The sequence below is a fragment of the Mustela erminea genome, chromosome 19, assembly GCF_009829155.1.
Source record: "Mustela erminea isolate mMusErm1 chromosome 19, mMusErm1.Pri, whole genome shotgun sequence".
Lineage (NCBI taxonomy): Eukaryota > Metazoa > Chordata > Mammalia > Carnivora > Mustelidae > Mustela > Mustela erminea.
Window position 1 is genome coordinate 54,500,823 of NC_045632.1, and position 12,135 is coordinate 54,512,957.

Sequence of the window (12,135 nt, forward strand, 5' to 3'; positions counted from 1 at the left end):
CCCATGTGTGGGGTCGATGGTGGATCATGGGTGCATCTGAGCTTCAGTCCAGAGAAGGGGCAACCTGGACATGTGCCGGGTCTGTGATTTCTGGCAAACAAGTGGGGTGTCAGTTCAGTATGTCCCAGCCTGTGCTGCCCTGTGTGTGAGACCGCCACATGTCCACAGCTCCCACAGAGGCGGCCGGATGCGAAGTCTCCGGTTTAGCCCCTGGCGGAAGGAGAGGGGTGGATTTTGGTGCCAGGTGGCAGGTTCGTGTGGAAGGACAGACAGGTGTTTGCCACACCGAGGGGGGCATTGCCTTCAGGTTGGGGGAGTAACTCCGTCAACGTGGGGGTCGTGTGAACGGGTGACACTTTCCCCAGACTGTCACTGGGCCACCCAGCTGCACTAGGAATAATCCCTGCCTGCCGGGAGGTCACGGTCTAGTGGGGAGACAGACCCGTCCACAGAGGAGGGCCAAACGCTGTGAGGGGGCTTTCTCAGAGGTTCATCCCGAGGAGGGCATGTTCGTGCCCTCAGGGTAAAGGCACCAGTGTATCTGGAGGATTTGGTTATGATGCTGGGGCAGTGTTTTCGAGACACCAAGGGAAGCTTCCAGCTTGGGGAAGGCAGGACGAGAGGCCGCGAGAGCTGGGCCCGGCAGGGTCCGCGGCTTCTCAGGCATTAGGTCAGTGAGGGTGCATTTCCCTGTAGCTTTGTTTTCGTGGGACCGCTCCCTGTGCATCCCCAGAGGGTTTCTGGCTCTTGTTTTAGGGTGTGAGGTCGGGGAGGCCCCATCAGAGCACCCTTTGCCTCCCCATTGGTACTTCGTGGCTCCCTCCGTTTCTGGTTCAGGGAAGAGGGCGAGAACAGCGTAGGGGAGCCTGGCTAGGAGTGACAGTAAATGCCGTCCAGTCTCCTGCAGCCCTGAGGGGTGGCAAATCCCAGCAAATTCCAGCCCCCAGACCCATTTTCCAGATGGGGACCTTGAGGTCTAGAAGGTGGCTTAGCTGAGTTGCGGTTGGCTCCTGCCCAAGAGGGAACTCGAGGCCGTTCAAAATGACACATGCTGCCTCAGTGTTGACAGGTGGCTTTCATGCCCCTTGGCTGACAGGACCCAGCAGGGGCTGGCGTTACCCCGTTTCACAGGGGAAGTGACTGAGACCGAGACAAGCTGTCACCCAGCAAGTAAGGCCCTGAATCTGAGCCCCGGTTGGACTCCCAACCCTGAGCTCCCTCCTCTGGGCCACCAGAATCAAGATTCACAAATACTGGCCTGCATGGACGTCGGCACCCATCTGGATGTAGATTGTTGTTGTCATGGTCTTAGTCTCCCCGATGAGAACTGTAAGCCCTAGAGACGTGTAGCCTCCTGCCCAGGATCACACAGCTGAGAAAGCAGCTTAACTCTGTGTCCCCGGTGTGCCGTCCACAGCCCTGCATTCTGGGCCATTGGACTGGCTGTTCCTGCCCTTCCCTGTGTGTGTGGCAGAGAACACGGGACACGCAGGTGGTGTCACTGACCCACTGTTTATCGAGCACTTACTATCTGCTGAGCTTCCACAGAAGATTCAACCGAGAACCGCACAAAGTCCTGCCGTCGTGGGGCTTATGTGTTTTGACAGGGAAGCAGAAGTCACAGAGAACCACAAAGGGCCCAGAGTTGGAAAATAACTCCCAGGGGCCAGAGAGTGACAGGGATGGGAAGGGGAGTAGAGGCTATTGTTAGATCAAGTAGCTGAGAAAAGCTCCTCTGAGGAGGTGACACCGAGCACAGAGCTGAATGTAGTGAGAGAGAAGGCAGGTGGCGAAAACAGGCAGTGCAAAGGCCCTGAGGTCGACACTGCAGATAGATGCTGGCTGGCTGGCTGATGGGGATGAACGTTTGCTAGCTCCAAGATCCTAAACTTGGGTCTTGAGGAGACTGTGTGCATTTTCCCCTCAGCATAAGAAGCTGGGTCCCCGGGGCGACGTGGATGTCAACATGGAGGACAAGAAGGATGAGCACAAGCAACAGGGTGAACTGTACATGTGGGATTCCATCGACCAGGTGGGTCTCCTGCACCCCTTCTCAGGGCCATGAGCACATCTGAGGCCTACCAGAGAACTCGGAGAATATTCCTATCTTATTCCCATCTTCACCTTTATTTTCTTTTTCTTCTTGAATTTTTTTAAAAGATTTTACTTATTTATTTGACAGACAGAGATCACAAGTAGGCAGAGAGGCAGGCAGACAGAGAGGGGGAAGTAGGCTCCCAGGTGAGCAGAGAGCCCGATGTGGGGCTCGATCCCAGGACCCTGAGATCATGACCTGAGCTGAAGGCAGAGGCTCAACCCACTGAGCCACCCAGGTGCCCTTCTTTTTGAATTTTTAATGTTTTACTTTGAAATCACTTTATATTCCCTGTAACATATTGGACATTCACACGCACATAAAGAATATTTATGTACCCTTCAGTCACCTTCCCCAAATACTAACATCCTCTATAACCAGAGTGGAATTGTTGGAAGCAGGAAATGAACACGGGTGTCCTATCGCGTGTTCATTCATGGGCCTTTTTCAGTTTTACCAGTTGGTCCACTGATGTCCTGTTTTCGGTCCAGGGTTCAGTCCAGGATGTGACTGTATCTGGCTGTCCTAACTCCTTACTACCCTTCCATTCGGGACAGTTCGACCGGGTGAACTACTTATTTGGGTGAGAGGAATGCATTTTGAATGCTTGTGCCGCTTCTCACATCCTTTAACCGGACATGCAAATCCGTCTGCATATATTTTGATATGTATGTTCTTCCATCCTAGAAACACTAAAAATTGTTATTGTGTAAATAAAGAATTAAGTCAGATGTTGAAGAGTCTCTGGCCAGACTAGCTGAGAACTCCTGAAAGTCATAAAAAGTGGAGGTAATAGAAAAAGACAGCCACCAGGCCCAAAAAACAATCCCATCATTCATAAAGGGCTTCAAATTAAATACATAGGAACTAGAAATTTGGCACGAAGTTGTATCTACTCTTAGACCCAGTGACTAAAAAAAAGTCCTGAAAATGCCAAAAGAACCCCAAAATAGATGTTTTAAAGGAAACGTCCTGAAGGGGGTCGAATTCCATGAAACCAACCATACACGCAACCATACACGTCTGCGGAAGTGGGAAAGGTTCATCCCTCGCAAATGCTGGGGTGATGCCGGGCGGGGCCCCTGGGTCCCAGAGTCGATGCGGCGAACACGGAGGGGAGAGCTCATGCTGGTTTCCTCCTCCAGAAATGGACTCGGCACTACTGTGCCATCGCCGATGCCAAGCTGTCGTTCAGCGACGACATTGAACAGACAGCAGAAGAGGAGCTGCCCCAGGTAGGGGACACAGCCTCCTAACCCGTCCTCTGTCCCATGGCCCACAGGCCCCGATATCCTCAGCCACTCCTTCGGGTACCAAGGTCTGCCGGGCTCTTCTCTGATTGGCTGGCTTACCAACCAGTGAGATTTAAGGATGTCTTTCCTGCTCTCTGCAGGGCCTGGTGGGCCTGTGCTCTGGGTGGGAATGGAAGTCATTTGGATGCTCCATCCAGCCCCCTGTCCAGCCTGATTCCCAGCTTTCCTGCCCTCTCCCCTCCGGCTCCTGGCCATCCTCGGTGCTGTTTCTTGAGGGTAATTTCCAGGGCTTTATGGCTCTCGGATTTCTTGTGCAGTAGAGTTGAAACCTGTACTGGGGGCCCCTTTGTCGATGTCTTAGGACTCCAGGAGGCCACTGCCCATGGCGGCAGGCAAGGGAGGGCTGTGGAAGCCACCTTCCCAGACCTCTTGGGGTGAGGGCAAGCCAACGCCGGCCTGTCTGCTATCCAGTCCCGAGCCAGCACACGCAGAGGGACCGGTCTGGCCGTGCTGGGGGTCTGGTCCAGGTTTTCAGAAATGCCTCCTCTTGTGGCCCAGGATATACCCCCCACAGAGCTGCATTTTGGGGAGGAGTGGTTCCACAAGAAGGTGGAGAAGAGGACGAGTGCCGAGAGGCTGCTGCAGGAGTACTGTGCGGAGACGGGGGGCAAAGACGGGACCTTCCTGGTGCGGGAGAGCAAGACCTTCCCCAACGACTACACCCTGTCCTTCTGGTAGGCGCACGCCGCCTTCCCCTTGCAGCTGGTCCGGGGCGGGGGGGGTGGGGGTGGGGCGGGCATGGCATGAGTTGTGCGAACTCAGGCCTCCACCAGAACCCCAGACTTCATTTAGGGATCTGTGTGGGGCAGGGGTGGGCTAAGGCAGGTGAGGACCAAAACACAGCAGTCAAGACTAGTGGTATTTCAGTGAAAAATGTTTAAAAATCAGAAGTAACGAAAAATCCATGACGAGCAAAGTATCATCATCATTTTAAGTCAAGACAGGGTCTGACCTTGCACTAAGGACAATGTGGCCTTACTCACCCCCACCCCGTCCCCCAGTCCTGGTTCTAGAGCAAGTAGGGCATCCCAAGTCACTCAGCCTCCTTCTGTTTTTGTTTTCTTGTCCCTAAAGCGGAGATTCTAAAGGTGGCTTTATGGAGCCGTTGGGAGCTTTCTCGCTCACTGACTCATTAGTACTTTCATTCACTAAAGGGTGTGCATTGAGTGACTGCTGTGTGCTGGGCACAGCGATCTGGCAGTCCAGGTCCCTGTCCTGATGGCAATTAGAGTCTGGTCAGGAAGATGGACAATGAAAAAGGAGTCAATGATCTATAATTGTTGTGATAACGTGCAAAGCAGAAAATGCTAGATGTTACAGAAGTCTGTACGAGAGGGCCTGATGTGACATTGGGCTGGGAATGGTCAGGGAAGACTTCCTGTAAGAAGTGGTGTTTCCATGGAGACCTGAAGGGTACACATTATAACAACATACCTCTAAGAGTGACAGCTAACTCCTACAAGATACTTCCCATGTGCCAGGCAGCGTTCTAGACACATTTTGTGTGTGATCTTGGTCAATCCTTAGGACAGCTCAGCGAGGACAGACCACAGGGATGATGATGGGGGGGGTGCTCAGAGAGGATGAGTCACTTGTTCAGGGTCACTTAGCACATAAGTGGCTGAGTCTGGATTTACACCTAGACCTTCTGGCTCCAGAGTAGGAGTTAGGTAGGTAAATGTCGTTGGAGGAAGTTGGTAGAATGTTCTGGAATCCAGGCTCAAGGACCAGCCTTCTCTAAGAGCAGAGGGAGGCCTGTGTGGCCACACGTGGTGCCTCCCTGTCAGTGCCCGGCCGCAGTGCTGGTCCACCCCCCCTTCCCCGTACCACCCCCCTGCATGTTCTCTGCCACGCCGGGTGCAGGCAGCCCAGTGGGCCCAGCCGCGTTGCTAACGTTGTCTCTCTCCCTGCAGGCGGTCTGGCCGGGTCCAGCACTGCCGGATCCGTTCCACCATGGAGGGTGGGACCATGAAGTACTTCCTGACCGACAACGTCACGTTCACCAGCATCTATGACCTCATCCAGCATTACCGCGAGACGCACCTGCGCTGCACCGAGTTCGAGCTCCGGCTCACGGACCCCGTGCCCAACCCCAACCCCCACGAGTCAAAGCCGTATGTGTGCCCGTGCTCCCGGGGCCGCAGGCCTCAGGCGCCAGGCTTAGTGGGTGCAGACACCCAGGCGGATTGGGTTCAGTAGTCGGGAAAGCCAGTCTTGTGGGTGTGCTAGGGCTCAGTTTCCCCCAAGACCCCTCACCCAGGCCCCCAGCCTCTCCCTGCCCCTCTCCTCCTTAACTTCACAGTCCCGAGCTCTCGGGCTTTGATTTCCGGAGCTGAATTTTGGTCCGGTGATACTGTTCTGCTTGTCAAAGCTCATTCCCTGTTCATTGTGCAAGTGAACAAAAAGAAAGTAATTGTACACATTTCCTTTCATTTTTATCTAGTGAAATGAATATTAGTTACGCCTTGCAAAAGGTTAACCCATTCTGGAAATGAGCGGGGGAGCTATTTTTAAGCAGAAGGCTGCTAAAATGTACATTTCTGAGAGGCCTTATAACTTACCGCAGCTTTCTTACTTTTATCTAAATGTGTATAGATTGCCTTTTAAAATCTGCCATTTCATATCTTTGAAAGTAACCCAAGACTAACCAGACAAAAAGACCCGAAATTCTGTTCCTGTGTCCTCTGCCTCCGATTTTCTGTTCTCCACATTGACAGATGCTGGCCCTGGTCGGGCTGATGGGGGCAGGGGTGGGATGGGTACAGGTGGGTTTAATTTCTTCTCTTGTGCTCCAAGCAGAACCCACTACAGGAATGTCTTCCCTGAGCTCCATCTTGGTGGTCTTTTTAAAAAAAAATTTCCGTCTTCAGCGGCGTTGTTGGGTGGGGAAGCCCACGGTGGAATTTCCACGGCGGTCTCTGGGGCCTTTTTCCAGGCAGCCTCGGAGCCCAGGACGGCCTCCTCCGTGGGTGCCCGTCTCACTTGGCCGATTTCCCTGTGCCGCAGGTGGTACTACGACGGGCTGAGCCGTGGGGAAGCAGAGGACATGCTAATGAGGGTTCCCCGGGACGGCGCCTTCCTCATCCGGAGGCGAGAAGGCACCGACTCGTACGCCATCACCTTCAGGTGAGCGGTGGGGGGGGAGCCGGCACGTGCTCGCCGGAGGCACCCCGGGTGTGGAAGGCACGAGCGGTGTCCGCTCAGGGGAGCTCTCTGTGTGCGGGGCCCGGCTCTGGGTCCTTAAGAGTTGCACCTGCCCCGGGAGCTCATTCCGTCTTCCAACAGCTTCATGACCATGATCCTTCTTGTTCAGAGGAGGAAACTGAGGCACAGGGAGCTTAAGGTACGCTGAAACATGCAGCCAGTAACGGCGGGGCTGGGGTTTGAACCCGCGCAGCCCTGGCAGCCCAGAGCAGTGACGTGACAGACCTGCTGTCCTTCCACCCAGCGTGGGCAGTGGGAAGGCCGCACGGACCGACCGTCTCCAGGACTGTGGTTCTGTCCTCTAATTCCATCCCCAAACCCCAGATTGCTCTGGTTTCCCCCAGGGGCAGTGTCGGGGAGTTTCAGACCCGGTTCACCTTACTGTCCCCGCGTCTCCCCTACCCCAGCGTGTGGAGCCCTAAAGAACGTTCCCGACACGGGCCTGCCGTTGAGGCTTCGTCTGCCCGAGTCCTTCCTTGCAACCCATGAAGAGTAGAGGAGGTACTGCGAGTAGGGAAATGGAGGCCCAGAGAGTTTAAGTGTCCTGTCTGGAGCCACACAGCCTTGTCCTCGGACTGAGGCAGAATTTCAGACTTGGACTTAACCCATGTTCAAAGCCACAGTGAGGTTTCAAGAGGCTTATGGGCCAGACGGAGCCTCGGCCTGCGTGGTTATGTTAAGTACTGGGAAACTGCACTTGGAAGTCTAGATTTCTCCTTGGGAAAAGTGGGAGGAAGCGGAAGCTCCAGACCCCACGTTCTCACGTGGTGATGATGGTTCCCAGCGGCTCAGGAGAGGCCCTGGTGCGTCCAGGCCGCTCCTGTTCCTTCCATTGCTGTTGCCTTGGCCCATCCCCCTTGCTGACCCTGCCAGGCTGCCCGCTGGGCATGTGGATCTGCTCCCCCCCCACCGTTACTCCTTCCTTCTTGGTGAGTGGTGGTGGTGGTGGTGAGGCTTGTTATCATTGCCGTTTGCTGAGCACCTACTCTGCCGGCTCCGGCCAGCCTGGCTCCTCTGTGCTTTGTGCTGCCGACAGGGAGGCTCTGGGCTGCTTGGCAATGGCACCTTACCCTTGGCCCCAAAGCTCTTGGTGGTGCTGCCTCCCACCCGGGAGGGATTAGGCAAGTTTAATGAACACCTGTTGTGCCAGCCGCCATGTTGGGTGCTGGGCGTGGAGTTGTGCGGTAGTTCTGTCAGTCGGGAGGCTTTGGGGTACAAGGGACAGAAACCAGACTCAGTGGCCAAGCATCCCAGAAAGGAGGCGTTACCGGCTACTAGCGGAGATGCTCAGCAGGCGAGCCGGCTTCCAGCAGGCCTGGATCCACATCTCACCGGGCAGCCCTCGGGAGGCCAGTTGTGTGTCTGTCTTGGTGCTACTCTGCACTGGGTTCCCCTTGGGAGCCGGTGTCGGGTAGAAAAGACGAGTCCTGTGATCCCCACGCTTTCCCTGGCCCCTGCCTGAGCGGGGTGTCATGGTTCCGACTGGGCACCTTCAGGCTGGCTGTGGGTTGGAATCACTTCCCTGGAACCATGTGGATGAAAATGAGATCCCCAGACGGAGGCCTGGCCTTATGCGTCCATCCTGCTGTTTGCCTGCCCGCCCTCCCCCTGAGACTGGTGGTACCCTAAAAGCTGGAGTTTTTAAGTTTTAGGGCTCAGTAAATGTTTAAGTGTTCAGTGAGCACCTACTATGTGCCAGGCTCCTTGTTGGGTTCCCGAAACACAGAAGGGATACAAACCGGCCAGTCCTTGCTCTCATGAGGCCAACAGTCCGCTGCGACCGAGACATCCTGTTCCTCATGTGTCTCTCTCGAGCGCTTCCCTCTTGCTGAGCGTTGGTTTGCCAGCAGCAGGGGGTCGGGACGCGCTGGCTGAGTGAGCCAGTGACGAGGTGCTGGTGTCTTAAGGAGGAGAGGAGGGGAAGGCTATTTCCTTTGTGTTGGGACGGTGCGTGTCCTGGCCTCCACCCCCCGCATGTCCGTGGGGGTTGTGGTCACTGTAAGCCTCCCCCCCACCCGGACTCAGAGACTTTTTCTAATTCACTGTGGTCATGGTATGGGGTGGGGGTCACTGTCCCTCACTGAGAAGTGTTGCCTGGGGCAGGAGGGTCAGGCACATGACCGACACATCACTGTGATGTTGTGCGGTAAATGCCACAGAGTGGACGGGCAGGCGACAGAGGGTGAGCGGGGGACACGGTGGGGGATGGGCTCCAGGCGGACGGAGAGCACGGGTCTGGAGGAACTCTCCCTCCTCGGCCCCCTCCCCAGTATCTGTGGAGTGCCTCTCCTGGGCCGGCTGGTGGTCTAGGCTCAGAGAACACAGACTGGACTTCTGGATAGATCTCTACAGGAGGGGACAGGTGTCTGCTTTCATGTCTGTGCAAAGAGATGAAGCTGCTGTCCAGATGTGAGCAGTGGGACGTGGACCTCAGTGGCGCGTGGGGACGGGGCTTCGTGGCAGAGCCGAGGGAGACCTCCGGTCACGGTGTCACGGGCTTATGGCCTCCGGGGGCCTGGAAGGTGTGATTCACACTCAGCCCTGGTGTGTCTCCCTTCTTGATTCTTCTTTTGCCAAGAAAACTCCTTTTGGCTTGACCTTGGTTCTGTTTTCCTAGCCGTTCATTCATGGACTGCTCTTGGGGTGCTGGCCACATCGCAGGAGGCTTACCCTGGGCTGTCGGATGGTGGTCCTAACAGTTGCCCTGAGACAGGAACTGTCCGTCCCTGGCCTTGTGGACAGGGAAACACAGGTGCAGTCAGGTTCCCTGAAGGAACCAGAACCTGGTCCCTACTCTTAATTAATTTCCAGACCCTAGAGCCTCCCTGCGCTAGGAAACTTTTGTAAAAAGTTTAAAAAACATTTTTTAAAAGATTTTATTTGATGGAGAGTGAGCAGGTGAGAGAAGAGAGAACATGAGCCCCTCCCTCCGAGCAGAGGGAGAAGCAGGCTCCCCACTGAGCAGGGAGCTCAACCCCAGGGCTCTGGGATCATCACCTGAGCTGAAGGCAGATGCTTAACCACCTGAGCCACCCAGGTGCCCCAAAAGTTGAAAATGTCTTTATTATGCAAATATATTCTTAGAAAATAAGACATCACGGTGAAGGCTCAGCCCCCTGTGGTCCATCCATCTGGGTCCTCGTCCTGGTAGGAAGCACATTTTTCTAACTGGTATCTCCGTGTGGGCTCAGGAAAAAAACAAAACAAAACAAAACCCAAATGACCTCCATGGGTATGTCCCTGTGGAAAATACTGTGCTCTTTCATGTGTGGAAATTCGCTTCCATCTTTAAAAAATACGAACGGGACCCTACTGTCGTTTTATCTTGCAGTTTGTTTTTCTGCTCAGCTGTTTGTTTGTTTTTAAGAAATACTAATAAAATATCCCTGCAAATAAGCCATGGAGGCAGAACCCTTCTAGCATGTTTTTTTTGTTTGTTTGTTTTTGTTTGTGTTTTTGCCAGACTTATTGAAGAAATGGCTTAATGTTTTTTAAAACAAAAAGTATCTTTAAGGTGCTGAATTTTTATATTTATTTATTTGAGGGACCGCACACAAGCTTGTGGGGGGCAGTGAGGCAGAGGGAGAAGGGGAGGGTGAGAGAAAATTCCAAGCAGCCCCCCCCCCCACCGCCCCGAGCACGGGAGCCCAGCAGGGGCTCCATCTCACGACCCCGAGATCATGACCTGAGCTGAAGTCAAAGTCAGATGCTTAACCAGCGGAGCCACCTGGCCGCCCCTCTAAGGTGCAAGATTCTTAAACGATGAGTAGCTCATGCCTCTAATTATGTCTTTAGACAGTTTCAGAAGATGCCGTTTGGCTGTGAAGTTAGGGTCAAAACTTATTTTCCTAAATGGTCCTTTTTCTTGCCGATAAATCTAGTAAGACTGAAGATTGTGTTCTGCTCTCGATTTTTCCCACCCGCCGTGTCAGCAGGGTGAGGCCACCAAAGGTTGCTTTGCTGTTTGGGGGGGAAAGAAATTGGTGGTTGTCGTAGTTGAGCCACTCAAGATCAGATTCAAGGATGTGGGCATCGAAGCCCAGAGCTGTGGAGTAGAGACCAGCAGACGTTTCCTGTAAAGGACCGGAGGGTGACTACTGTAGGCCCTTCGAGCCCCGTGGTCTCGGGTGCAGCCGCTCAGCTCTGGCGCTGTGGGGTGGAAGCAGCCACAGGCCACACCCAAGTGGACGACTGTGGCTGTGTGTCAATAAAACTTTATTTACAAAAACGAGGGCAGGGGAGGGGTGGGGCCCCCGTTTGGCCTTCGGGTCCCTGTTTGCAGACCCTGATCTGGACACCTGGCCTTTCCCAAAGGCGAGTCCTCTAACTGGGGTCAGGGGGTGTGGGCAGAGGAGGAGGGAGCTGTTGGGTCACTCCGTATCTCCTGTAAGGTACAGCTTTCTCTGTGTCCGTGTTGAGAAGACCTGCCATGGTCGTATCCCCTAGGAGGGCCGAACCTCACTTCTCTCCCGGGCCCCCCGGGACGGGGAGCTAGGTGGTTTCTCTTTAGCCGGGCGTGCACGACCGTGTGGCGTCTGGGGTTTCGGTGGCCAGCTCTGCGTGGTGTCCCCCTCCAGGGCCAGGGGCAAGGTCAAGCACTGCCGCATCCACCGGGACGGCCGGCACTTCGTGCTGGGGACCTCAGCCTACTTCGAGAGCCTCGTGGAGCTCGTGAGCTACTACGAGAAGCACGCGCTGTACCGGAAGATGCGGCTGCGCTACCCCGTGACGCCGGAGCTCCTGGAGCGCTACAACATGGTAGGCGGGTGACCCGCTTGCGCTTTGGCTGTGCGTCTGCCGTCGTCCGGCAAACCTCCGCTGAGCCCTCCCCAGGTGTGCGGGATGTCTTGGGGACCCGGGGACACGGACCCCGCCCTCGTGCTGCTTGCAGTCTCGTGTGGGACAGATAATAAGTGGGATCAACTGAAAAACACATCGTGGGACAGAGGGTGACGTGCAGTAGAGAGGGAAAGTGGGCGGGGGGAGTCATGGAGGCAGTGATGCGGAAGGGGCTGCGGTTCCCGAGCGTGGAAAGTTCTGGACAGTTCTCACTGGGAATGAGGTACTCAGGCAGACTCGAGCGCTCGTGGAGGAGTGCTTCACGCAGCTAAGGACAGGAAGGTCAGCGGGTACAAAGGTCCTGTGGCGAGGGCGTGCCTGGAGGCTCAGAGAAGCAGCCAGTGTGGCCGGCACTGAGAGAGCCAGAGTGCGGCAGACCTAAGGAAGGACTCCTGGGAGCAGGGCAGGCCCCCGAGAGACACTGGCTTTTATTCTGAGCCACCGGAGGGTTCTGAGCCGAAAACAGACCTGATTCGATTCCTGCCTCCATCTCAGTTCCTGCCACGTAGGTGACAGCATACAGGGTTCAGGATACACCAGCCACGGCCCAGGAGCACTCGTAGCTCTTGGCCATGTGGTGGAGCACAGCCTGGCTTGGGAAATTCCGGTTCTGGAGGGGGAGCTGGACGGCTTGCAGGAGGAAGCTGTCCCGGGCAGGTGGGTGACTGGGAAGCCGACTGCAGC

General features: G+C 55.2%; 1 protein-coding gene across 4 annotated transcripts in view; it reads left to right on the plus strand.

Annotated features, from left to right (window-relative positions):
• PLCG2 (phospholipase C gamma 2) overlaps positions 1 to 12,135 on the plus strand; it is a 142,020-nt gene that overhangs the window by 84,970 nt on the left and 44,915 nt on the right. For all 4 annotated transcript variants that reach the window (XM_032326245.1, XM_032326248.1, XM_032326249.1 and 1 more), the window contains 6 exons: positions 1,928 to 2,032; positions 3,241 to 3,330; positions 3,907 to 4,082; positions 5,322 to 5,522; positions 6,415 to 6,534; positions 11,190 to 11,370. In XM_032326245.1, coding sequence (XP_032182136.1) covers positions 1,928 to 2,032; positions 3,241 to 3,330; positions 3,907 to 4,082; positions 5,322 to 5,522; positions 6,415 to 6,534; positions 11,190 to 11,370 — 873 coding nt within the window. The remainder of the gene's footprint in view (positions 1 to 1,927; positions 2,033 to 3,240; positions 3,331 to 3,906; positions 4,083 to 5,321; positions 5,523 to 6,414; positions 6,535 to 11,189; positions 11,371 to 12,135) is intronic.